Source organism: Solanum pennellii, chromosome 12, assembly GCF_001406875.1.
Source record: "Solanum pennellii chromosome 12, SPENNV200".
NCBI classification, from domain to species: Eukaryota; Viridiplantae; Streptophyta; class Magnoliopsida; order Solanales; family Solanaceae; genus Solanum; species Solanum pennellii.
In genome coordinates, this window is record NC_028648.1 from 2,344,196 (window position 1) to 2,370,437 (window position 26,242).

General features: G+C 35.0%; 4 protein-coding genes across 10 annotated transcripts; 3 read left to right on the forward strand and 1 right to left on the reverse strand.

Annotated features, from left to right (window-relative positions):
• Window positions 1-909: 909 nt before the first annotated feature.
• LOC107007245 (splicing factor U2af large subunit B-like) lies at window positions 910-9,560 on the forward strand. Of its 6 annotated transcripts, none has more exons than XM_015205772.2 (14): window positions 910-1,041; window positions 2,166-2,312; window positions 3,240-3,463; window positions 3,855-4,109; window positions 5,038-5,108; window positions 5,699-5,778; window positions 5,861-5,905; window positions 6,253-6,312; window positions 7,290-7,350; window positions 7,447-7,559; window positions 7,909-8,355; window positions 8,516-8,651; window positions 8,836-8,903; window positions 9,109-9,560. In XM_015205772.2, exons 2-14 carry the CDS (start codon window positions 2,187-2,189, stop codon window positions 9,244-9,246), a joined length of 1,824 nt encoding a protein of 607 aa, XP_015061258.1. In that variant the 5' UTR covers window positions 910-1,041; window positions 2,166-2,186; the 3' UTR covers window positions 9,247-9,560. The 6 variants fall into 6 exon arrangements, with proteins under 6 accessions (XP_015061258.1, XP_015061261.1, XP_015061259.1 ...); XM_015205775.2 differs by having other exon boundaries at window positions 5,708-5,778; XM_015205773.2 differs by having other exon boundaries at window positions 922-1,041; window positions 2,155-2,312.
• A 950-nt stretch (window positions 9,561-10,510) lies between these two features.
• On the forward strand, window positions 10,511-14,935 carry LOC107007602 (probable protein arginine N-methyltransferase 1.2). The gene is made up of 9 exons (XM_015206285.2): window positions 10,511-10,861; window positions 11,244-11,254; window positions 11,370-11,525; window positions 11,785-11,848; window positions 11,933-12,075; window positions 13,533-13,620; window positions 13,776-13,891; window positions 13,995-14,145; window positions 14,447-14,935. The coding sequence occupies exons 1-9, from the start codon at window positions 10,606-10,608 to the stop codon at window positions 14,650-14,652; spliced, it is 1,191 nt and encodes a 396-aa protein (XP_015061771.1). The 5' UTR covers window positions 10,511-10,605; the 3' UTR covers window positions 14,653-14,935.
• A 2,385-nt stretch (window positions 14,936-17,320) lies between these two features.
• LOC107007305 (mitochondrial carrier protein CoAc2) lies at window positions 17,321-21,228 on the forward strand. Of its 2 annotated transcripts, none has more exons than XM_015205869.2 (7): window positions 17,321-17,708; window positions 19,599-19,684; window positions 19,780-19,987; window positions 20,095-20,221; window positions 20,307-20,491; window positions 20,568-20,690; window positions 20,763-21,228. In XM_015205869.2, exons 1-7 carry the CDS (start codon window positions 17,559-17,561, stop codon window positions 20,898-20,900), a joined length of 1,017 nt encoding a protein of 338 aa, XP_015061355.1. In that variant the 5' UTR covers window positions 17,321-17,558; the 3' UTR covers window positions 20,901-21,228. The 2 variants fall into 2 exon arrangements, with proteins under 2 accessions (XP_015061355.1, XP_027769296.1); XM_027913495.1 differs by having other exon boundaries at window positions 17,572-17,708; window positions 19,551-19,684.
• A 91-nt stretch (window positions 21,229-21,319) lies between these two features.
• Window positions 21,320-24,352, reverse strand: LOC107007306 (serine acetyltransferase 5). Its single transcript, XM_015205870.2, has 2 exons — window positions 23,902-24,352; window positions 21,320-22,157 (listed from the first exon to the last, which is right to left on the reverse strand). The coding sequence occupies exons 1-2, from the start codon at window positions 24,289-24,291 to the stop codon at window positions 21,666-21,668; spliced, it is 882 nt and encodes a 293-aa protein (XP_015061356.1). The 5' UTR covers window positions 24,292-24,352; the 3' UTR covers window positions 21,320-21,665.
• Window positions 24,353-26,242: the final 1,890 nt, after the last annotated feature.

Consider the following 26,242-nt stretch of genomic DNA (forward strand, 5'->3'; position numbering starts at 1 on the left):
TGGACGGCTCTTTTATAATATGCATTGGAACTAGAGAAATTATTAGGTAGCAACTAGTACTTGGAGAATCAAGCCACATGCACTCAAAAATTGTATGATTGTAATACCACTTGCGATTACGATGACTCTATAGATACGGAATTAATCTAATTTTTATTTTCGATTTTAGAGATTATGAAATTATTATTTTCGTTTTATTTTTTCACTCAGAGTCTGAAGTTCAAATTGGAGCCCCGACTAATTCCAGAGGGAAGTGCACTCTCACTTTTGTGTCGTCGAATGAAGGATAAGAGAAATCGGCCGAATGATTGTTATTCCACTTACGGTTAGAGAGGCACCTGTCGAAGCAAAACAAGAACTAATACTCCAACCCCAATTTTCAGAAATTTCAATTCGATATAAACCCGAAATTTTTCATATCTTTATATACGAAATTACTTCCCCTGTTCTTTAAACTTTTTTTCGAAATGAGAATCATAAACTTTTTCATTGCCCACACAAGGGAATTCATTTGCCTTCGATCTGACTTCCTAAATTGGAATTTCGAGAAGGTGGAGTTCAGTAACTCAGTTCAATGATCGTCAGGTGAAAAAACACTCTTTTCTTACACTAATTCTTACATAAGCAATTTGCAGAACGCACTACAGGGCTACAATATCCCTTATACACTTTTTTAAGTTTGAAATCCACAACAACATCATTGATTTCAAAATGATCACAATATCCTATTTTTTTAACTTACTCAAATACTAGTAATTGTTTTTCGAAACAATCGAAAAGTGGCTAGGCCTTGCAATGTTTACCTTGTTCATTTTGTGGCCCAAAATTAAATAATTGCGGCCCAAAACATGATCCCCAATTTTAAGGCCCATTTACACAGCCTAATGGCCCATTTAATAAAACGCCGTAGTTCTAGAACATAATAGAATTGTTTTAGCTCGATTTTTTTTTCTTCACTCACTTTCACAAACCCTAGCAGTGTAGCTGATCGCCGAGCAGTTTTCCGGTTCGTCTTGCCGGAGAAGTTGAAGCCGTTGGCTGGTTTGTTCGATTCTCTACATATCTATATGTACACACTTAAATGTGTTCTGATCTGTTGAAACTGAGAGTGAAATCATATAATCGACATTGAAATTTACTGAAATTTTACATGCTTTTCTTAGAGAAATTGTTATTACATGATGAAATGTGTAGTATCATTGGAACTCGCACCAGCTGATTTTTGAATTATCATGATAATACTTAGAAGTGATGAATCATTTTTGTAGTGTTCCTTTTGGGAGGTTAGAAATGTGGTTTTTCCTCAAAAAGTGCTTATTTAAATAAACAAAGTGTTGTTTGGATATCGGTAGCTGGTTTGGAAGTGAATTATGCTGGTAGTAAATTCGGCTCAAGTAATAACACGCATAGTAGCTGGTTAGAAGATAAGTAGTTCATGTATAAGATCAATAGGATGTTTGATTTGCAATTTTAAAACCTGCTTAACTAATATAGTTGTAGGTTATGTGTAGCATATTATTATATGCAGGATAGCTGGATAACTAATACATACATTACTAATTTGCGTAGCTAATATCTGCTAAATTGATACATAAATTCCCTACCTTCGTAATTCTAACCAGCTATATTATCCTTCCTACCATGTATGTATATGGAATAGCTTATCCTATCACTATGGTACAAATGGTGGGATAAGTTATCCCAAACATGGCAACCAAATAAGACACCAAATTTTATCCCAGGACTATCTTTTCTTTATCCTAGGACTATTTATTTTTATCCCTCACAAGAAATGATCCCTTGTGTTTGACCAAGATTTTGGAAGATAATAAGTACTTTTGGGGAATTAAAGTTGATTTTCTGAAGTTAAAAGTCGTAGCTTGTGCCCAAAAGTACCTTTTTTTTAAAAAAAAAATTGGGATAAATTCTCCTTTAAGCACTTTTTAAAGCTCGGTGAAACATTAATTGCAGCTCAATTGTTTTTTTAAAGAATTTATTGGCCTAACACAAACGGGCTCTCACAAAAAAAGGTACTTTCTTAAAAAGCACTTTTTAAATAACATACTTTTCAAAATAAGCTTATTTTAGAAGCTTGGCGAGGTAGACATGTGTTTTAGGATGTCTTAGCTAGTTTGTGGTCCTAACACATTTTAGCTCCAAGTCAGGTGTTTTACTCCAAATCATCTATGGATTCCAATGAAAATGGGCTTCCTCAGATCACTCCTTGTGATACTGGTGGTGATAATGAAATAGCTGGTGTGGATAACGGAGAAGAAGAACATAACTCGAGCAAGAGAAGATCAAGCTCTAAGGTGTGATGGATCTTTTGAAAGTTTCTTTTTAATCATATTCAATATGCATTCAAGGAGTAGAAGATAAACATCTAGACAATGGTGAAATTTTGTGACTGCTAAATGTTATAATGATCTGTTATTAATGAACTTACAAATTTTCTGGTTACTGTTTTCTGTTTATGTTAAGAATGCACCATAAATATTAGGCTAGAATTGTTAAAGGACACATTTTATTTTGGTTTATGACCTCTGGACATTTTAATGTGTATGCTTCTTCCATATAGAGAGAGGGTCAATAAGCGGAGTTAAAACGGAGCTCCTTCTATTGTCACAAGCTCATCCCTGGCATCAGTGTGTGGACACTTGAACTTCAAAATGACATGTATTTTGTCTATGGTCAAGATCATGTAGAACGAAATTTGATGTTTTTAAGATTATGTTATATGAGATGAACCAGCTTAGCAATTGAGTCATCTAAAACCTGTTTAGTTTTATTATTCTTACATTGGATAAAATGGGTGTACATGATTGTTGGTTGAGGGGTTTCTTCCTAGGAGAACATCACATCACATCATGGAAATGAATACTTTATAGTGCAAACGTAAGGAATTGGGGTTTTAGTTTTTCATTCTGCAGGTTAAGCTTTTTATAGGTCAGTCAAAGCAAGTTCCTTCTGATTTTAGTGTGATATTGGAATTTAGTCATAGCATTTAATTTCCTGCGAAATAAATCAGAGTCGTGTGTTTGGATATTACCCTTGTGCAACCCTTGTCCCGGCCATTGTAGCACGTGTGTCAGTTGTCACCCATGGCATAAGGGGCACGATGACTTGAGTCTTGAGCATTCTAAATACATGCTTTTCATTGTTCTAGTATTTCTTTATTACTCGCTCCCCTTTATTGCTTCTGCTTTGATAAACATTTCCAATGATTTTACATCTTTCAGCACAGTTCCCGTGATTATGAGGGCGAAAGAGAATCTTCAAGAAGCAGAGACAGAGAGGGGGATAAAGGACGTGATAAGGACAGAGGTAGGAGCAGAGACACAGATAGAGATCGGGAAAAAGATCGTGATCGTCGCCACAGCTATCGTAGCGAGAGGCATAGGACTAGAGGTAGAGATGATGATGCTAACGTTTCTGATGGTGGTCCTGAGAGCCGGGAGTACTGGTAATCATTACTCACTGCAATCACTTGTGGTAGAACTGTTGACATATGTGCCACTGCATTTTCAGTGTTCTGGATTACCCACTGTAGTCTGTATATTGTCTACTACTGTTCGTATTATTTCGTTGTTGTTACTGCTCGTGTTTCTCTATCCCCTTTTTTGAACTGCTTCGCTATGCTTTCTAAGCTTAGGACGGTCTATCGGGAACAACCTTTGTACCTCTACGAGGTAAGGGTAAGGTCTGCTTACACTCTACCCTTCCCAGTCTTTTTTGTGGAGTTACGTTATCTTGTTGCCTTTTCATTGTTTTGCACTTGTGCCTTTTGCCTTCTTTTTGGTTGAGGACAAGCGGTGCGTAGTATATTCATGTCCATGTGCTTTTTGTTGGTGCAGGCAGAAAGATTATGATAGAGAGAGGGACGAGAGGCACAAACATAGGTCAAAATCTTATGAGAAAGAGCGGGAGGAAGGGCATAGACACAGGTCCAAATCATATGACAAGGATAGAGAGGAAAGGGATAGGCACAGATCAAAATCCTATGACAAAGATCGAGAGGATAGGCACGGACGCAGATCTCACTCAAGGGGAACATCTAGTCGTAGGTCCAGATCACGTTCTCGATCACGGTCTCGTTCACGCTCCAAAAGGTTAGTTCTCTGCTGTCCATGAAAACCTGATAATCTGTAGTGCAGGGAGGGATTGCTCTCTATTGCATAGACTGATAGTTCTCATTTTTCTTTGGTTATGTTGAGGAATGTGACATAGCAGCAGAGTTTCCTTGAACCCTTTTTCCTTTGGCTATGGAGATAAGATAGTTTTCACTTTTCAATGCTCCAATTGTTATTTCTTAAGTTGCCAAGGAGTAACATGGTTATTGAGGGTTCATATAATTGATGCCAACTTGTTTGACATTGAGACATAATAGTAGTTGTTCCGGGCTTTATGTGATTTCAGTTATGAGTGTAATTTTGGTTGTAACAGAAAAATCAGATTGATGAAGCTAATGTTAGTTCATTCATTGGCGTTGATCTACAGATTAAGCAGAAATATCCTCACTCTTATGATAGGTAATTAGTTTCAGAAATGGGACACACTCCCTTGTTTTTAGGAGTTGGGGGTGTGAGGGTAGAATGTGGTTTTTATTCATAGGAGGACAATTAAATGACTTAAGCTCTTGGAGCATCCAAGGTATTATGTTCAATGAAGTTGGAATGAATACAATGGAAGACCAGGTTTCTAATCTCAACAGATGCAGGGAAAAAAAGAAGAAACTAGAATATTTTTTCAATTTGTCTAAGCCGTGGTAGGCATAGTTACCATTGTAGCAGTGGAAGTCATTGCTTTGTAGCTTAAATGAGTTTGAAAAAACTCCACTGGGAGTGGAAATTGTGGATATGTCCCTACTAATGGTGATGGTGGAGAGTTTAAGTTCTCATTCTTTTCTAGTACTGTTTTTTCTCTCTTTTTGGTGCTCTTTTATATGGGTGGGTTGGGGAAATAAGTTAGTACTGTCGGTTATTTTAGTTGAAGGGTTTCAAAGCATTTCTCTAACTGTTCATACTGATATGCTTGTAGCAAAAGGGTCAGTGGGTTTGACATGGCACCTCCTACTTCTGCTCTGTTATCTGGTGCTCCTGCTCTTACAGGTACTTGCTTATTTTCTTATATATTGGCAATATTTTGGTAACTGTTATTTTGTTTTTCTCCTTTGGATGTAGTGTGGAAAGTTCTTACCAAAATGCATGGTTTCATTTTGGTATGTCACTAGATTGACTGATTTTATTTCAGTTGCTCGATTGTTCACATTCTATTTAATTGCTTACTTGGTTAAATAACTCCGAAACTGAGAAAATCTTTGGTTTTTGTTGTCTTTGGTGTTGTTTCTTTGTTTAGTATGTCTTATCTTATGTCCTAAGAAGGCAACGTTGGGCTAGTAGCCCCACTGTGCTGACAATGGGCGTGAGCCAACCGCTCTAGCTTTTATGTTCAAGGAAGACAATAAAAGGTCTCGTTCATCTTCAACCAGGGATTTTTTGTTTGGTAGCTTTCAAGTTATTTCTCCAAATTAATTTTGTAATATTTACTGAAGAATTATTTGAGGAAACATTCAAAATGTTCTTAATTGTAATAGCGAAAGTAAAAAAAAGAAAATGTCCTCATTTTTATCCCTATATGTTCAATGGTCCTTCTCATCGATTAACAAAGAAAATGTCCTCATTTTTATCCCTATGAGAAGCTTCTGCAGGTCTACTCCCTGGCACTGCCCCAGCTATTCCTGGAATGCTTCCTAACATGTTCCCTTTGGCCTCTGGACCGGTATTTTCTCTCTGTTGGAAATATAATATATTTTGTTCATAATTTTTTTGAATGATTTAAAATTTATCTTTGTTTGTGGCAGCTTGGAGCTATTCCTGTTCTGCCAGTTCAGGCAATGACTCAGCAGGTATCAGTTGTCTCTTCAACCACTTCCTTTTGTTCGATGTTCCATGATTAGCTCTCTGTCTGCTTTAATTGGATGCTCTATCATATTGATGATATTTCAGAATAGTCACTTGAAGGTTGATATTGTAGCGTTTGTTTGGTCTTTTATAGATGTAGTGCAACAGAATCTTCTTCCTTCCATCTTATCTAATTTAAGGAAAATGTTAAATGTCATGCTCTCGAAATTTCACATTTGGCATAAAGTGTTGAGTTGTCGGTTAAATCTCAATAGACTTGAGGAAATATTTTAGTATGAGAATTTATTTGTGAAGTTATTTGGCTGATCTTCTTAGAGTGCTTATTTCTCAGGCAACTAGACATGCAAGGCGAGTTTATGTTGGTGGACTTCCTCCGACTGCAAATGAACAGGTAATCTTTTTCATCCTGTAGTTCAGATGTTTTGAGCTCCCCTATATTTGTGTGGAGTTGGTTGAGTCAGAGTTGTATTTTAGTCTGCTGGTGGTTTTCATATCTATTTGATTCATGCTCCTTCATTAGTCATCCCTTCTTCATAACTCATTTAAGTCTATCCATGTCTCAATCTCGTATCAGTTCAAGCATTTTGACATTTCCTTAGCATGGCTGTGGAGGGTTTGGATGTCTTCCATTTTCAGTCGAAGCCCTTGTAGCTTCAGCTTAATATTTGTTCAACTTGCCTATCTCAGTATCCTCTAATGATATCAATTCCCAATTCGAGAAATTGCATCCATTGTCAACTAAAGTAATGAACTTGAAATTCATGTGAAAATTGATTCCACGATTCAAGCATTCCCTGGAGAAGCTTCTAGAATGACACTGTTGACCTTTTGATCTTGTCGTATAAAACAGAAGTGGGCGATGCTTTTTGACCTTTAAATGATTCTCTTAACGCATCATTTAAAGTGCCAAAATCACCAATAACTACAAAGGGCCCCCAAAAAATATCAACATCAACAATTACACCTCAATCCACAAATACAAAAGCAAAGAAACTATATAGGAGTATTCAAGGAATATGCTAGCTACGCGAGTGGAAAACATTTGTTTATCAAGAAAATAAGATGGAAGAAATATTCTTCATTTTATACGGGTTCCCTCAAATTAAAGTTTCACTTATATAACATTAATCTATGCTTATATTGCAAATTTTGCAACTTCGTTTTTTCTATAAAATGGGTAATAGCTGGAACTAGCAACCACTTGTTCAATAAATTTTGAACTTAAAGGTTACAAATGAGATCCTAGAATGGGTAGATCTGGACTTCATTTTGTTTCCTCTGCCCGCAAAACGCAGGAACCTTTAGAGACATAATTCACTTATTTGAGCTTGTAGATACTGTCTACTGATAATATTTGTCACCGTACAGTCAGTGGCTACATACTTCAATCATGTTATGTCAGCAATTGGTGGAAACACTGCCGGTCCAGGTTAGTTACATTGAGTTGTCTTCAGGCCTTGATGCAACTATGCACTATGCAGTACCCATTATTGGATGCTTTAATTTTTCACTATGTTTTTTCCAGGTGATGCAGTCGTCAATGTTTATATAAACCATGAGAAAAAGTTTGCTTTTGTTGAGATGAGATCTGTGGAGGAGGCCAGCAATGCCATGGCCTTAGATGGCATTATCTTTGAGGTAATCGTCCTTCTAGTTTTGGCATCGGTTTATATTCTGTAGGCTTCTGAATCTCCTGCAAAGACAGAATGTGAAAGGTTGATTTGTTAAAATTTGGGAATTGATTTTATACCCTTTACATAAGTCTGAGGCATGTATTCGGTTGATTGTTGTGGCTTTGTTTCTTCTGTGTTGGTTCTTTTTTCTGCTGGCTCCTTTTAGTATGTAGCAGTTAATTTTTTTTGCGTATGTAGGACTTGTTTTTACAAGTACCAGCTTTTGGAATAATTACTTTTAGCATTGTACTATATTTAGTTCACATTGGAGAAAACTCAAATGTGTGCTTATATCGTCTCTTTGGGGCTTTTAGGGAACACAAGTTAAGGTCAGAAGACCGACTGACTATAATCCCTCTCTGGCTGCAACTCTTGGTCCGAGCCAACCAAATCCAAACCTTAACCTTGCTGCAGTTGGATTGTCACCAGGATCCACTGGTGGGCTTGAAGGTCCTGACCGTATCTTTGTGGGAGGCCTGCCTTACTATTTCACTGAAGCTCAGATTAGGGAGTTGCTGGAGTCCTTTGGCCCTCTTCGGGGGTTTAATCTGGTCAAAGATAAAGAAACCGGAAACTCGAAAGGCTATGCGTTTTGTGTCTATGCTGATGTATCAGTAACTGATATTGCCTGTACAGCTCTTAATGGTATCAAGATGGGTGATAAAACTCTTACTGTCAGGCGTGCAAGTCAAGGTACTTTACAGCCTAAGCCAGAGCAGGAGATTGTATTAATGCATGCTCAGCAACAAATAGCACTGCAGGTAAGGTGTATTCTTTTGTTACTCAATTCGCTGAGCTTTTAATCCATTCCTCTTCTCTTTTAGACATAATATTTTAGGCTGTAAAATTCTTATCCTATTTAAGCGAAAAAGGTGACTGATAATGTGGCCCTTTGCTTTGCTTGTGTCATTTGATCTGCAGAGACTCATGCTACAACCTGGAGGACCTCCTACTAAAGTCTTATGCCTAACACATGTGGTTAGCCCGGATGAGCTCAAAGATGATGAAGACTATGAAGATATAGTGGAAGATATGAGAATGGAATGTGGGAAATTTGGTAAATACATTGTCACTTCAGATGCATCAAGCTAATCAATGTTTTATTTTACCTTTTGACTAGTCGAGTTTTGTATTTGTTAGCACTATACTAATCTTCGCAATTCCAGCCATAAATATAATTTATTTTCTGGGTTTCTTCTGTTGATGTGTGACATCTATACTAAATTTTCTTCAATTTGCAGGCAATTTAGTGAATTTAGTCATCCCACGCCCAAGGTCTGATGGTGAACCTACACCTGGGGTTGGAAAGGTTAGTAACTTATTAATATGCATTATGACGCTTTACGCAGAATTTATTGTTCACCATTCACCAATTACTTTTTAAAAAATATTACCTGTGCATGGTACTCAACATGAATGTATCATATAACCAGAAGTACCAGTTTTCTTAAGATGCTATATAATATAATCACTTGGTTTTGTCACAGCAACAACTGATCATAATATTGCAACAGGTCTTTTTGGAGTATGCTGATGTGGAGAGTTCTTCGAGAGCTCAACAAGGATTGAATGGCAGAAAATTCGGAGGAAATGAAGTTGTTGCTGTCTTTTATTCAGAGAACAAGTTCTCCGAGGGAGACTATGAGGGCTAGGGTAGGTAGTATCTGCTCGACTCAGCCAGACAATGTCTTGTATTGAATAGCTAGCTTATGTATCATTAACGTTGAAAATGTTGGGTCGGTCTGGGGATTTTATGAACCAGCTATAAGACTGGCTGCTACTTAGATAGCAATAGTGCAGTTTGCCTAGTCAATGAGGCATCGCGTGTTTTGCCCGTGCATGGCTTTACTTACAATAGCCTGGTCTGTGCATTGTTACTTACGGACATGGATATCGTTAACCATCTCGATTTTTTCTCTATCTAGAACCAGCAAGTTAATGTGGCTAATACAAATAGTTATCTCAATTTTATAGTGGTAGTAGTAGTTGTGAACCTCATCTATGTGAAGGGAGTTTCAGTAATGCTAAATTTACTTTATGTTAATCGATTAGTCTTCCCTTCATATGGCTACTTGATCAGTTTTTTTCGAATTCATTTGATCATTTTTCGCGTTTGAGGATCCCTCCATCGGAGTTGATTTAGTGAGTTTATCAAATGCTTGACAAGTTTCGACAGAGTTATTAAATATAGACTAATAAGGGCATCACCATATGTTGTAGGTAAAGAGTGATTTTTCTATAATTTGCAAATGATTTTGTGTAAATATTAATTTCATTCTTTATGACAAATTTTAAGTAGTTTTTCTAGTGTTTGTGTGAGTTAAAAAAATGTTTATATCTTGTGTTTGTGTGACTTATAATGTTTATAAAATTGAAAAGTTGATGCAAATAGGCTTTAAATTTAAATTTACACATATAAATTCATATCAAATAAAAACGTATCTAACAAAGACAATTTCATATTAATTACGTAAAGAATAAATCACACAATAATTGATCAAAAATAATTAAATCTATTAAAATTAAATATACAATATATATATATATATATATATATATCAAATGTAGATTATCATTATTTAAATAAAAACAGTATCTAACAAAGACAATTTCATATTAATTACGAAAAGAATAAATCACATAATAATTGATCAAAAATAATTAAATCTATTAAAATTAAATATACCCAATATATATATATATATCAAATGTAGATTATCATTATTTAAATAAAAACAGTATCTAACAAAGACAATTTCATATTAATTACGAAAAGAATAAATCACACATTGATCAAAAATAATTAAATCTATTAAAATATTAAATATATCAAATACATATGTATATGAAATGTAGATTATCATTATTTTAATAGACGAATATACATCCCTTTATTAAAAAAAAAAAAAACCCAAAAGAGGTTTTATACATTTATATATTAGCTCACATAAACCCTAATTTTGGAGCCACCTCTTTGTTCTTAAACCCTAAAAACTTAGAAGAGAGCTCCAATGGATTCTGTAAGCAATAATGAGATTGAGAATTCAGCAGGCTATGGGAAAAACCCATCAAAGATCAAATTCCAGTATGAGGATGATGATGAACAAGTAGTACAAGATGAAGCTGTTACCGAAAGCTCGAATCTTGAAGTGGATGAAGATATCTCCATGTGTGACCCCACCACCGCCGTCGCCGCCGTGGATGAGTCGATGGTCGGTGGTGATAAGACCAGCGCTGACTATTATTTCGATTCATACTCACATTTTGGTCAGTGATTTGTACCATGTGTATGTTTTGGTTTATTTGAATTTGAGCTAAAATTTACTTAAATTGAGCTTCTATAAGTTGAAAAATCTCTTTTTTCTTATTCCTGGGAAGCTTTTGAGTAGAAAGGAGAAAAATTTCCTGTTCTTTGCCAAAAAAATTGATTTGGGTAATTTGTAACTGTTTGAGTTTTGCATAAAGTATCGATTTGGGAACTTCATTATCTGTTATGGAACTGTAGTGTTATGCTTAATTTCTTTGTTATAGATAAAAAGGTAATCAAAGAGTCCTGTAGTACTAGCTAAAGTTTCAAATTTGTTACTTTTATGCATCTTTTTCTTATGGAAGCTAATTATCTGCCTTTGTTTTGTTGATGCTTTTGCAGGTATTCACGAAGTAAGTATCCATCTTTGTTTGTATTGTTATTCTTTTTGGTATCTTTTCGTGATACAGTTTTGCTTAAAGATGATCTTTTGCGGCGTTCTAATTGTTAATTTTTATGTGGTAACAGGAGATGTTGAAGGATGTCGTAAGAACTAAGACTTACCAAAATGTAATCTATAAAAATTCCTTTCTTTTCAAGGATAAAGTGGTCCTTGATGTGGGAGCTGGGACAGGAATCCTGTCACTCTTTTGTGCAAAAGTTGGTGCCAAACATGTTTATGCGGTATGCGTCTTTGCTTGTTCCATGTTCTCGTTTTATACTTTCATTTTGTGTAGTTTCTTGTTCTTTCATGATTGGTCTATGATTGCTATCTTGTGGTGGCTGTTTTGGTGTCCACACATTATGATGCTTTACATTGAGGTTCTTGTGAAGATATTGCAAAGGACTTTAGAATATAAATTGATTTGAAAGCTATGTGGAACTGGCAGTTGTCTTTGCAATATCATCAAATATGGCTGAACCTTTACTATTTGATTTTCAGATAGAATGCTCCAGTATGGCTGACACGGCACAAGAAATTGTTAAACTCAATGGATTTTCTGATGGTGAGAAGATGCCATCACTCATGAACTTTGTGACAGGTATTCTGATGTGTGTACTTTACTGAGTCTGTTCTCTTTCTATCTCAGTTATAACGGTTATCAAGGGAAAGGTAGAGGAGATTGACCTACCCGTTCCACAAGTGGATATAATAATCTCTGAGTGGATGGGATACTTTCTTCTGTACGAGAACATGTTAGATACAGTCTTGTATGCTCGCGACAAGTGGCTGGTAAGTTTCTTTACTTGTTATGATGTATAATTTGTCACTTGGATTAATGATGATATCAGTTCTTTAGAATCGGTTTTCTGTGCAAGCAATGACACTGCATGTGCATGAATGTTGGATTAGGTTTTGAGTAGTTCAATGGATGAAGAGAAAGCACGGACACATAGAGATTAAATTTTGAGTGCTTTTCATGGATGAGAATTATTGTGTACTACAATAGATACTATCCATAAAAGAAAATGTATATAGTCATTGGAAGACACCATGAAGGGGACCAAAAACTGCTGGCTTAGTGTTTTAATGACTCAACCCGTGAATTTAGTTAAACTGATTGCAGGTTGAACTACGAATTGTAAAGGAGATACCTGTGTAAAATTGTATCCAATTGTATGTTTACCATTTGTTCCAATAAATGATGCTACCCAGTACAAACTATGGATAAATATCCTACTTAATTTATCTTCTCAATGCATGGGAGTCATTTTTTTTTCCTACCACTTTCGAATTCTGGTTTTCCTGTTTGGCGCCTAAGCTTGTTTATTAAATTAAGAAGCTAGTTTGACTATCTATTGCTAGAATTGTGTGAATAGTTTTGGATGTTGATGAGAGGTTGAAATTTTTTTTCTAGACGTTTTAATTATACTTGATGGGTCAACTGTATGTTTTGGATTAGACCCTTTAAAAGGGAAACGGAAATGATGCCACAAAGTAAAAGGTCTGAGCAGGAGGAAGTGTTGGTAGTAATGAAATATGTGTGGAATGAGGAAGAGGGCCCCTGTCCTTTTCCAAGCTATGAGACTGTGACTGTCGCAACCTCTTCTATATTGATTAGACTATGCTTATTATTGAAGCTTGGTCACGGGTTTAAAAAAGGCGTGATTACATTCTATCATTGAATGCTAATCTAGATTTTGCCCCGACATTTTGTTCCTACTGGTGAAACATATTTCATCTATCACCACATTCACTTGCAGTGATCAAACCTTCTTGCTGATCCTCCTCCCCGCCACCTTAAGTCCCTTAATCTCATCTGGAAAAAGGAACAAGTCAACAAAAGCAAAGAAAATAATGTGTGATTGACGCCTGCGTGTGTTTGGTTGAATGTATTTGTGTTTAGCTGATATTAATAGAGTGCTTCTGTGGTGATTTATATCCTATCACAGCTGTGAAATGTGCTAACTTTTCATCAATTAAGTCAGCTATTGGGAAGATGAATATAAATATATGGTTTCTTTAGAAAATGAGAATGAGTATATTTAGTTAGTGTTTGGTTTGCCCAGAGAATTTCCATATCATTGTTTTCGGGAAATGTTGCAGGTTGGGTAAAGATTAGCTCGGCAAAATTATGCCAAATGCCTGGCTTTGCTTCCTGTGCTCACTTGTCTTGAAGGTTTTCGTGCTTGGTTGATGGATAAGAAAGAGCTTTGTCCTAATCATGTCCTCTTTCTTTCCCATTGCAGGTAAAGGATGGTGTTGTTCTGCCGGATAAAGCTTCTCTTTATTTGACAGCTATTGAAGATGCTGATTACAAAGAAGATAAGATCGAATGTAAGTTTGTTGTTCCTTCATGTTTTATACTTTATGGATTTTGATATTGTACGGTATTTTCTCTTCAGTAATTTACTTTGAATGTATTTTTTAGTGGCATCAAGCAGTTTCCATTTTTCTCTTTTGTTAATTTCGGCCTCCGTATTCTACTGCAGTTTGGAATAGTGTGTATGGTTTCGACATGAGCTGCATACGAAAGCAAGCTATGATGGAACCTATTGTTGACACAGTAGATCAGAATCAGATCGTCACCAACTGCCAGTTACTGAAGGTGATCAAGTCAAGTTTATATGTAGTTGCCTTGGGATTTACTGAATAGCCGTACAATGTGTGATTTGTCTTTTACTTAACTGATAATGGATGCTTCCTTTCAGACGATGGACATTTCGAAGATGACTTCTGGGGATGCTTCCTTCACAGCTCCATTTAAGCTCATTGCTGAACGTGACGATTACATCCATGCCCTTGTAGCATACTTCGATGTCTCTTTCACAAAGTGTCACAAGTTGTTGGGCTTCTCAACAGGTCCGCATTTTTGTCATTGCATTTGCTTTTAATTTTGACATTAGCCTTTGGCAATATTCTCCTTCCTTGAAGTTTTTTCCCTTATATTATTTGTTTCTGCTGTGTTATTGTTCCTTATTCGAAGGGTCCGAGGTGCTTAGATTGGTCACCTTGTAGTTCTCTTAATTTACGTTTTTGGGGGAAGAGTACGTAGGATTCAGAAGAGTTCTTGCAAATACCTGAACAATCTGTGCAATAGAATATTACAATCAAGCTCATATAGCTTCGTCGTTTCTGACCATGAAAAAATAATGATATTCAGGGCCCAAATCTCGAAGCACACATTGGAAGCAAACAGTTCTCTACCTGGAAGATGTGATAACTGTTTGCCAAGGGGAAGCTGTAGTTGGAAGCATGACTGTGGCTCCTAACAAGAAAAATCCTCGAGATGTCGATATAATGCTCAAATACTCTGTAAATGGTAAACACTGCCGCGTTTCAAGAACTCAGTATTATCGGATGAGATGATATGCATTACAGATGAGTGAGTTCCTGCGTTGTCCGCAGCTTTCGGGTGGATATACAGGAACTGATAAACATTCCTACCTGCTTCCCAAAGGCAATCAATGTTAAGTGTACTCTCTTTATATCTTCCCATCAAATTATGGATTATTTTTCTGTCTATTTGCTTAGTTACTACACAACTAAGAAATTCATTTGTTGCATTATCTGATGTTTGAGGCCAAAGAGGCAATTGTAACTTATATTTTTTATTATTATTATAATATGATATTTTCTTTGTTTATGATACTCTATTTAAGCTCATTTAAGTCTTAGTTATTTTCTGTTCACATTTGGTGTTCTGGTGTTTGGTATTCGTATTAGAATTCAATTATGCATATTCCTGAAGAACAGGACACGTGAAATATGTAAAATTTTGAAATTTCTATTTCGTGACACGTGAAATATATAAAAAATTTGAATTTCTATTTCGTGACGTTGAAATATATAAAAAGTATAGTTCATTAAAAAGTTGTGACAATCTTGAATTTGTGTTTTGTGATTTCGAAACTTTGAGGATGTTACCCTACATTATTGTTCACTAGTTTGAGATAAAATAGATTTCGTTGGATATATTTTAAAAAAATTCATAGACATATAACATACGAAAAGTTGAGATAGTCTTAAATTCGTTTTCTCGACCACAAAATGGAAGTGGTGTTAGTCCTAGGAAGGCAAAGAGTATCATCCAGTCTCTTGTCAGAATAGACCTACAAAATTTGAAGTCAAACGGAATTGGTTATTTATATTTTAAATAAATCATGAACTAATATTAACACACGATAAAAAATCTTAAATTTCTATTTTTGGACCTGAAAACTTCAATAAAGTGATATAAGTATTTGAACAACAATGAATACAAAAATGGATAAAACATATTTTAGAAAATTCATAGATTAATATATTTGGAGAAAAGGTAATTTTTAATTCCTATTTGTCATTCCAAAACTTAGAGATAATTCTATATGAAAAATTCATTTATCATACATTCTATTATTTTTCCCAAAACTAATTCTTTCAAAAAATTAAACTAAAATGAGTATTACTTTTAATTAATCTTAAATACTTTTGGACCTTCAATTTTAGGTTACCAGAGAATATTAGCTGGAAAAAAAAGAAGAAGAATAAAGAACCATTACAACTTACAATTTAATATGCAAACTTTAAAATAATTTAAACAAGAATAAAATAAAATAAAATAAAATACAGAGGGAATCAAATCTTTTTATCATCAAAGAATGACAGAAGTTGCCATTCATGAGGTTGACTATGTTAATTTAATTAAGTTGGCATTTGATTATAATATTTGGGATTTAAAATTTAAAATTTTAATTAAAAATCAACATTATATTTATGAAATCAATACGAAATTTCAAATAATACTTTTATATTTCAAATTCTTCTAAAAATAGGATTTTTTTTAAAGAATGTAAAACGTGGCTTATATTATATTTCATAATAAAACTACTCATGTTTGATGTGAATAAATTATTTGTACCATGTGAACATATTATATTAAAAAATAGTTAAACATTACTATTGTTTTTTTCTAATCAATAAATCTTTGTAAAATTATATATATATGAAACATTGTAACATCATGTAATAACAAACATTTTTTTTATGAAAGGTAGATGAAGATATATGATTTATTAATACAATATATTAAGGTATTCTGATATCTTGTTTTATAAACGTTATAACATCATGTATATTTGTTTCATATGAAAAAAAATATACATTTTTAAAAGTTAAATTACATATCGAAACATAATTTCAAATCAATTGAATCTTAAATCAAACGAATCCTAAAAAAGAAATTTTATCATACCTTATTATAGAGTTTGAAAACATATTTATATACCCAATTTAATTTCTTATTTCTTATACATTACGTACTAATTTGGAAAAGAATATAATTAACAAGTATAAGTATAAAACGAAATTATGCTATTATTTAAACCAAATCAAGTAATTAAATTTAATTTGATGCCTTTTGCTATAAAGGGCTAATTGTTAGGGATTAGAAAAGAATAAATTCTATATAGAATTCGCATAAAATAATTATAATATTGATAGAAGGTTTATCGTGACGAATCTAAAATGTTGTTGATAGTTTAGACAAACGCAATAACTTTTATTAAGATTTTTTTATTCAAAAAATTAGGTGTGAACTCAATAATTATCGTATGTTGACTTGAATTCGCCATAGAAGCCTATACACTTTAAATTTTAAATCCGTCTCTATAGATTCGTATGACTAACAAAATATCGAACAACATATAAGAAAAGAGTTTATATTATATTTAGTAATTGATTAACAATTATTTACACAGTTATTTTTATTAAAGACTTATAGATAAACATATTTTGATAAATATTAATAAGAATATGATGAAAAAATGAAATTAACTTGCTATCGTTATAAAATCGTATCATATCAGATATTTATATTGAAATTTCACTAAATTCATATCGCTTAAAAATCTTTACTTGTATAATTTAGATGTCTCGTAATTTTTCAAAAAAGTAATTTTCTTGATATTTCGGATGCTTTGCAACAAAAACAAAAATTAACTTCACTCAAGACTCGAACTCGAAACCTATAATAACTGGCATTTGGTGACTTGTAAATAGTCAAACAGCAGCAAGTTTCATCAATTGGTTGTTTCTTTAGCAGCCAAAATCAATTTTTGCCTACAGAAGTAAAGACTCCATTAAAATCTTGAATTTGCCTTCTTTATTGAACTTTTTCCCTTTTGGGGGTTGTTCAAGATTTGTGTGGAGAGAGGGAGAGACCCAATTAGTCTCTCCTTTCTCAATTTTGTGTTGTTTTCAAAAGGGGTTTTCTTGTTTTTTTTTTTTTTTTGTCAATGGCAAATACAAGAGATGAAAGGGAGGTTTGGGATGGGGTTATAGAAGGGATGCCTTTGTTTGCTAAAGAATTGATAGCTGGTGGTGTAGCTGGTGGATTTGCTAAGTCTGCAGTTGCACCACTTGAACGTATCAAGATCTTGTTTCAGGTATTGTTGGGTTTTTTTTTTCTGAGTTTATGGTTCAATTTTGCTTGATGGGGTTGAAAGTTTTTAGCTTTTTTCGATTTTGGATGAGTTTGATAATGATTTTGTTGTGAATTTGGGTTTTAGAGTGTGATATGTTAAATGAGACAATTTGGGTTGAATGCATTGATCTTGGAGGATGGTTAACAATTGCATTTTTATCAAAATATGATCTTTGTTGATGTTCTTGAGAGGTCTTGGCTTCTTCAGTCCTGTTGTTTTTCGTTTTTTCGAGCTGATTTTGTAGAGAAGTTGGTTTTCTTAGAGTGTTTTTATGTTAAATGAGACAATTTGGGCTGATGCATTGATCTTGGAGGATGGTTAACAATTGCCTTTGTCTCAAAATATGATCTTTGTTGATGTTCTTGAGAGGTCTTTGCTTCTTCAGTCCTGTTGTTTTTCATTTTTTCGAGCTGATTTTGTAGAGAATTTGGTTTTCTTAGAGTGTTTTTATGTTAAATGAGACAACTTGGGTTGATGCATTGATCTTGGAGGATGGTTAACAATTGCTTTTGTTTCAAAATATAATCTTTGTTGATGTTCTTGAGAGGTCTTGACTTCTTCAGTCCTGTTGTTTTTCGTTTTTTCGAGCTGATTTTGTAGAGAATTTGATTTTCTTAGAGTGTTTTTATGTTAAATGAGACAATTTGGGTTGATGCATTGATCTTGGAGGATGGTTAACAATTGCCTTTGTCTCAAAATATGATCTTTGTTGATGTTCTTGAGAGGTCTTGGCTTCTTCAGTCCTGTTGTTTTTCGTTTTTTCGAGCTGATTTTGTAGAGAATTTGGTTTTCTTAGAGTGTTTTTATGTTAAATGAGACAATTTGGGTTGATGCATTGATCTTGGAGGATGGTTAACAATTGCCTATGATCTTTGTTGATGTTCTTGAGAGGTCTTGGCTTCTCTAGTCTTGTTGTTTTTGTTTCTCGAGCTGCTTTGTAATGGTTTCACTTGAGCTAAGAGTCTATCGGAAACAACCTTCTCTACCTTCCAAGGTAGGGGTAAGGTCTGCGGGCACTCTATATTGGTTATGTTGTTGTTGTTGCATTGATTGTCGAGGATGATTAACACTCGAATGCATTTTTTCTCAGAATTTGATCTTGCTTGATGTTCTTAGAGGATGAACTCAGAGGCTTAGTTAGCTCTCTTTGATGAGATCATCCACCAATCTTTGTTGTAAAATACTGTGATCTATGTTACAACATTTTTGCATTTCCATAAAGTGCCTAAGGTGGTTTCAATCTGTATGCCTAACCTTCCACAACACATTGTTTACCTGTGAATACATATATTTGCTCGTAGAATCGATTCCAATCAAGCTGGAAAAAAAAAAAGTCATCCTTGTATCTGTTATTAGTAAAGCGCTAACGCTCTATCTATAATAAGGTCCAACTTTCTTGATCGAAAACGTTGTTTTTTTATTGCAGCTAGGCATCTCTTTTTCTTTCTCAAAGTCAACTTCCCCACTTGTTTGTCCTTTAGATGCTTACAAAGTCATGTATTTCATTAGATCTGTAAGAGCATAAAGAGAAGGCAAACATATGCTTGAAATATTCCATGATCTATTCACTAGTGGAGCTTATGGATGAAAAATATTCTTCTTTGCATTATCAGAATCATGAAGAACCTCAAAAGTCATATTACTATGACATGAACACTGTCACCTTGTCACCTTTCCTTGAATCTTTTCTTTTTTCATTATGCAAACTTGGGATTACACTAGGTACGTTGTTGTTGTGGTTAGACGAAGTGTTCTAACCACTAACTATTATGTTGCTTATGAGAGTCGCGCTATTCTTCCCAGGAAGGCTTAAGGATTGAAGGCTTTATGTTTGATTTTCTTTTTTCTTAGACCAGACAAGTTGAATATCGAAGTTTGGGGTTGATAGGATCCTTTACAAAGATTGCCAAAACAGAAGGAACTCTTGGTTTTTTCAGGTGCAAAATGCAATATTCTTTCTTCGATTTTAACTGTTTAGATGAGTTAAAAGTTCTATAAGTTTACATGTATTATTGGTGGAACTCTTCTTCAGGGGAAATGGAGCTAGTGTTGCTCGAATCGTCCCTTATGCAGCATTGCACTATATGGCCTATGAAGAGTATCGCCGCTGGATTATAGATGGAATCCCTGGAGTGGGTAAAGGTCCCATTCTTGATCTCGTTGCAGGATCGTTTGCTGGTGGAACTGCTGTACTTTTTACCTATCCACTTGATTTAGTTCGAACTAAACTGGCTTACCAGGTGAGATACATAACGATATGCTCGTTTGATCTTCTTTTGTTAGTGTAATGAAATTGAATGTATGTCACTGTGAACAATGGAAGACTGATTCACATATGATCAGCTAGGTAGTTGGATCCCAAAAGTTGAATATACAAGGGATTGTTACTGGTGAACAAGTTTACAAGGGAATAAAGGATTGTTTTTCAAAGACATACAAGGAAGCTGGAATAAAGGGCCTATACCGTGGAGTTGGTATGAAAGTGTTTTGTGCATCGCGATACTTGTATGTACTGTTAACTTGCAACTCTTCTTACGCGATGTGTATGTTGCATTCCAGCTCCGTCACTGTATGGAATCTTTCCTTATGCTGGACTGAAATTCTACTTCTACGAGACAATGAAGAGCCATGTCCCTAAGGAGCGGAAGAATGATATCACGATAAAACTAGCTTGTGGATCTGTAGCAGGACTTCTAGGACAAACTTTTACTTATCCTCTAGATGTTGTTAGGCGCCAAATGCAGGTAATTTAGTGAGATATCGCGTAAGTTGATTACCTGTTCTTGTGAAGAACTTGCAGTTAGAATGAAAACATTTCAGGTCCAGAGACTCTCAGCATCTAACAGCCACGAACTGAAAGGAACAGCAGATACTCTTGTTATGATTTTACAAACACATGGATGGAAACAACTGTTTTCCGGGCTCAGCCTTAATTATCTGAAGGTAAGAAATGGCCTTTATTGCCATTTGTATCTATTATATTAACTGATCACCTATACTATGTTTGAACATTAGGTTGTACCATCTGTTGCGATTGGGTTTACTGTTTACGATTTGATGAAAGCGTACCTGAGAGTACCATCACGAGATGATGCTGTTGTAGAAGTCGTCACTAGTAACAGAGATAGTCAACCATCCACCCTGCACTCCTAACAATCTTCTTCAGGCTCAGCGAGTTTCAAGTTCAATCTCGGGGCCATCTTGAGAGCTACTAAAGTTTGTAAATTTTCATTCTTTGATATAGGCATAATTCTTCTTTACAATAAATTGTTACCAGAGAGCTATCAGATAATATTGCCTTGATCCCAAACTAGTTGGGGTTGGCTATGAATTCTCTGGTATAAATTCATCTGTATACGAAGATGCACTGCAAAATGTATATTAACAACTTGCTGTAAACTAATGCCTCATTCTGGCATCTTATACATTGATTGACAAGTACGGGCGAGTTATGAAGAGTAGCACATATTTGTGTGTTCAAGTGTCTGTTCTTAAGCAGATATGAGTTCTCGATGATATTCTTTACTTCTCATCGATAATAAAATGTGTTCCATATGCAAAGGCAATGCATAGAAGTGGAGAAATCAAACAATGCAAGTATTTTCTCCAGCAAAATCATATACTAATGTACAGTCTGATATCTTACCAACTGGTTACATGCAGTGAACTCTAGTGTGAATAAATATTACTCAATTCCAGGAACACTAAACTTTTTATTCATCCATATTGGATATCTTCAACTTCCACAGTATGCAAAAGTACAGAAAAGCAGAAGAATAATCTTTTAGAGTAGATAGATAAAAGATCTTTTCGTTATAGACTGTCAGAAGCAGTAAGATCGAACCTGTCATCTCGTTTATGTTCTGAGACGACGACTTCTTAGTTCATTTGGCAAATATATCATACATGATATGCAAGTCAGATGATGTAATCAGACCATCCAGATATGAAAGATGTATGGTCCATACTCTCTCCGGGACATTCCTCGTGCTTAGTTGGCTGTTCTTTCCCTCCCACCAACCTAGCTGGATTTCCAACTGCAGTTGTTCGTGGTGGCACGTCAATCAGAACCACTGATCCAGCACCAATCTTGGCTCCCTCACCGATATTTATGTTGCCTAATATCGTGGCACCTGCACCTATGAGGACTCCGTCACCAATCTTAGGGTGTCGGTCACCACCAAACTTACCAGTTCCTCCTAAGGTTACATGGTGAAGAATCGACACATTGTTTCCAATAACTGCAGTTTCACCAACAACCACTCCTGTTGCATGGTCGAAGAGGATGCCTTTTCCGATTTTGGCAGCTGGATGAATGTCAACAGCAAAAACATCAGAGATTCGGGATTGAAGTGCAAGTGCAAGTGGCCTTCGGGATTGAGTCCAAAGTTTGTGAGCTACTCGATGTGCCTGAAAATAGAAACGTTATATTGTTAAAACCTAATACTACCATTTGAAGAGAGAGTCAATGTGATATGAAGTGAAAAGTAAGACCCTTGACTTACTATTGTAATACAGGTTATCTGTAAATATGCGATTTTCCATGAGATGCTAATAGCTACTCATTTTATTGAAATAAAAAAGCATCCGACAGTCGTTAACCAAATGAATCATATACTTTTTCCTTTTCAATTTAGAATATGAACTGTCCAAATGCATTTATTCCATCGTCAGCGGAGAGCCAATACAACAAATGGTAGCTAATGAACATTGTTTAACAGAAAAGGAAAGATCAATTGCATACATTCATTTACATCCGCGTATATAGGTGTATTCGGGACTTCGGACACAAATAAACAGGAAAACCCGGGGGTTACGATGTTTCGTTGGCTGCTTATATCCAAATGGATTGGGATAGAAAAGAAAAAACAAGGAATGGTAGAGACCACCAAACTGGCAACCTTTATCTTTGTACTACTTTCAAACCATACCTACCACCCAGATACTAGAGACTAGTGAGCAAAAATATCAGTCCTTGGCTCCATTGCAGGACACACTTTCACCATATTAACCCGGTCAGACATGACATAATTATTTACAAATATTAGTTTGGTCGTGAAGTCTTATTTGAACAAGAAACAAAATCTTGTAGTAGTGGTTTGAAAGTTTATTAGAAGCAAGGCTCTTCAAGTGTTTGACTTCTACTCACAACATTCACAAACTCTTTTTCCAAGTGAATTTCATTTCGAAACATAAAGACTAGCTTCAAGTCTTCCACTATCTTTTTCCAACCTCAACTTCAAGTACTCTCTCTCAACTTCAACTCAATTGTTATCCTAATTCATACCGACTCTACATCCAAAGAAAGATCTAATTCCACTACCTCGCTTAAGTAATATCTTAACAAATGTACCTATCGTTATAACATAGTAGTATAGCACCAACTAAGTTTTGAACATTGTCAAATTCCAAAGTGAAAAGGTCATATTATCAGTTTCACATTCAAGTAGATTGGCATATGCCATATACTCATCCTCTGTCAATCTTTTGTTTGGTATAACTTCCAAGGAAACAATTGGAACATTAACCAGGGTGGAGCTAGGATGCTGCAAGGGAATTCATCACCAAAAACTTCACAGTATGCACAAGGTCAAAACTCAAAACTATTTTGTATGTAAATAATATACTTCATGTATAAATAGTAGATATATCTTTTCTCATATGTCAAGCCGATGGTCTAATAGAAATAGACTCTCAACCCTGCAAAGGTACGATACGATCTTGCGTTTGCATATATCTTGCCCTTCCCAAACCCCACAAGTGGAAATATACTAGGTATGTTGTTGTTCTAGTTATTGAATCCCGTAGGCCTTTCGTGTATTTACTTCTCTATATTTTGAATTCGCTTGTCGAAAATCCTAGCTCCCACACTTCAATCATCAATTTTTCAAACAACCCCCCCAAAAATTTATCTTTTCATACTCTAAAGTTCCCATCTTTCCAGAAAAATATTAACATAAACCCTATTTTTTTCACAATTTCATAGTATCACAATATACTAAAAAGGACGTAGTTACTAATAGTTAATCGTATTATTAACTATAGTCATTTCACGATACATAAATTTATTATACTTGTCATTTCATTTATTGCTCGATAGGCCAAGTAAGGGATAAGTAAAAATACACGGAATGAGTAGTTACAACATACAAACCTGACAAGCAAGGAAGCCTTTGTAATTAAGCAAACAATGAGAGAAGGAAACACAGGCTGGGTCACGGTAGCGAGCGGCGAGTAGGTCAGCGGATGCGGCGGCGCGGAGGTCAGGATCAGAGGAGAAATTATTGAGGAACAGATCGTAGAGAAGAGTAGATAGAAGCGTTGATGAACAAAGCTTGTTCCCCAAATGAAAAGAGAGTGAACGCTCAAGCGAAGAGTGAGATAGTATAGTTGAGTACAAATAGCTTGCTAATGCCGGTTCAGCTTCTGCATCCCGCCGAGCTTCTGCTTTGATCTGTGTCCATAACCAGATAGCTTCTTCCGCCGTGTCTGTCGGTGGATGCGGCGCCGCCGGCGAGGCGTTACGGTGTTCTTCGGCTGGCATATCGGAATACGACAGCGTTTTGATGGCGGAGTCCGTGAGGTTTTATTATCTCCAATTTTTAAGTGAGAATTTATGAAAATATAATAAGGCATGACACGTGTCACTTTCTAGAAGGTTCGAATTAAATTAAAAAATATCAAAAATAAAAATATATATATAAAAACAAATAGCAATACAGACAATACGATAATCAAAGTAAAACAAACAAGTAATGTAATAATAATATCGAAAAGCATAACATAATAATTCTAAAAAAATGACTATATAAAGGTGTATTCTATATTATCGTTAAATTTATAATTTGCAAAAATAAAGTCACTTAATAATTACTTTTTTTAAAATAAAACAATTTAATTATTTCAATATGTTTAAATTTTTTTTTTGGGACTTTCTAGAGAATTTACATTTCTCATTCTTTAACTATATTTAAATTTTTCTTTATGTGATTATAATAGTTATATTGTTTTTGTATTCTTCACGTGTGAACAGAATAAATTTGCTCATATATAATAGTTCAGAACTTACGTGGAAGATATAAATCGTATTAAATTAGTTTGATACGACGAATTCAATTATAATATTTGATTTTCAGTGCATTTTACCTTTGATTTTTAACATAATTGCCATGTTCATATATATAATAACTTAACGGTCTTTGGCCTCTATTTATGTTCATATATATAAAAATTTAACGGTCATTGGCCTCTATTTATGTTTAGTTGAAATTTTCAAATTATATAAATCTTATTATTTTATGTTGTGCTCTTCTTTTTTATATTTATATTTTTCATAGCATACAAAAATCGATAAAATGAGAGGTTTATCTTCTTTGGGGATAGTTTGACCTTGTGAATCGTTTTGACTGTAGTGACAATCCGGCTACATAGTTAAGGTCTTAACCGACGTACATGTAAATTTTCGGCAAAAAATATGTCGGAATGCTGGACACAAAAAAAATGGTGGACTAGCACACGATAGTTGACGAAATTGAAGGTTTACATGCTCTAGGGCTCGTTTGACCTTGAAATTGGTCGTTTTTGTCGTGGTGACCAACTGGCTTCATAGACAAGGTCTTAACAGTCATCCATGTAAATTTTCGGCAACAATCACGTTGAAATTCTGGATCACCAAAAATCTCATAGACTATAGCACATCAAAATCGGCAAAACAAGGGGTTAACCTGCTCTGGGGCTCATTTGACCTTGAAAATGGGTTATTTCTGTCGTGGTGATCAACCGGCTCTATAGCTAAGGTCTTAATGGATGTACATGTAAATTTTTGGTAAAAAAAACGTTGGAGTTTCGGATCACCAAAAAGATGGTGGACTATAACACATTGGCGAAATTTGGGGTTTACCTACTCCAGGGCTCATTTGACCTCTAATATGGGTCGTTTTGGCTGTGGTAACCCACTGGCTACATAGATAAGATCTTAACAGACGTCCATGTAAGTTTTCGACAAAAATCACGTCAAAATTTTGGATCACCAAAAAATATGGTGGACTATAGCACACAAAAATTGGCAAAATGGATGGTTTACCTGTTCTGGGCTCGTTTGACCTTGAAAACGAGTCATTTTGCCGTGATGACGAGCAAGCTCCAAAGATAAGGTCTTAACGGATGTCCATATAAATTTTTGGCAAAAATCACGTCGAAATTCCGAATCACCAAAAATTTTATGGACTATAACACACGAAAATTAGCAAAATGGGGGGTTTACCTGCTTTGGGCTCGTTTAATCTTGAAAATAGGTTGTTTTGGCCTTGATAACCTATCAGCTCCATATCCTACGGTCTTAATGGATATACATGTAAATTTTTTGCAAAAAACTCATCGAAATTTCGGATTACCAAAAAAGATGTGAACAACAAACAAAAATTGGTGAAATGAGGTGTTTACTTGCTCTAGGGCTCGTTTGACCTCTAAAATGGATTGTTTTGACCGTGGTGACC

Coding starts and splice junctions, on each gene's coding strand:
- LOC107007245 (XM_015205772.2), top strand. CDS start 2,187: ATGGATTCCAATGAAAATGGGCTTCCTCAGATCACTCCTTGTGATACT. Junction 7,351..7,446: donor TGGAAACACTGCCGGTCCAG/GTTAGTTACATT, acceptor TGTTTTTTCCAG/GTGATGCAGTCGTCAATGTT. Junction 8,904..9,108: donor CTACACCTGGGGTTGGAAAG/GTTAGTAACTTA, acceptor ATATTGCAACAG/GTCTTTTTGGAGTATGCTGA.
- LOC107007602 (XM_015206285.2), top strand. CDS start 10,606: ATGGATTCTGTAAGCAATAATGAGATTGAGAATTCAGCAGGCTATGGG. Junction 12,076..13,532: donor ATGCTCGCGACAAGTGGCTG/GTAAGTTTCTTT, acceptor TTCCCATTGCAG/GTAAAGGATGGTGTTGTTCT. Junction 14,146..14,446: donor GTTGTTGGGCTTCTCAACAG/GTCCGCATTTTT, acceptor AATGATATTCAG/GGCCCAAATCTCGAAGCACA.
- LOC107007305 (XM_015205869.2), top strand. CDS start 17,559: ATGGCAAATACAAGAGATGAAAGGGAGGTTTGGGATGGGGTTATAGAA. Junction 19,988..20,094: donor GAACTAAACTGGCTTACCAG/GTGAGATACATA, acceptor ATGATCAGCTAG/GTAGTTGGATCCCAAAAGTT. Junction 20,492..20,567: donor TTGTTAGGCGCCAAATGCAG/GTAATTTAGTGA, acceptor AAAACATTTCAG/GTCCAGAGACTCTCAGCATC.
- LOC107007306 (XM_015205870.2), bottom strand. CDS start 24,291: ATGCCAGCCGAAGAACACCGTAACGCCTCGCCGGCGGCGCCGCATCCA. Junction 22,158..23,901: donor AAGGCTTCCTTGCTTGTCAG/GTTTGTATGTTG, acceptor TTCTATTTTCAG/GCACATCGAGTAGCTCACAA.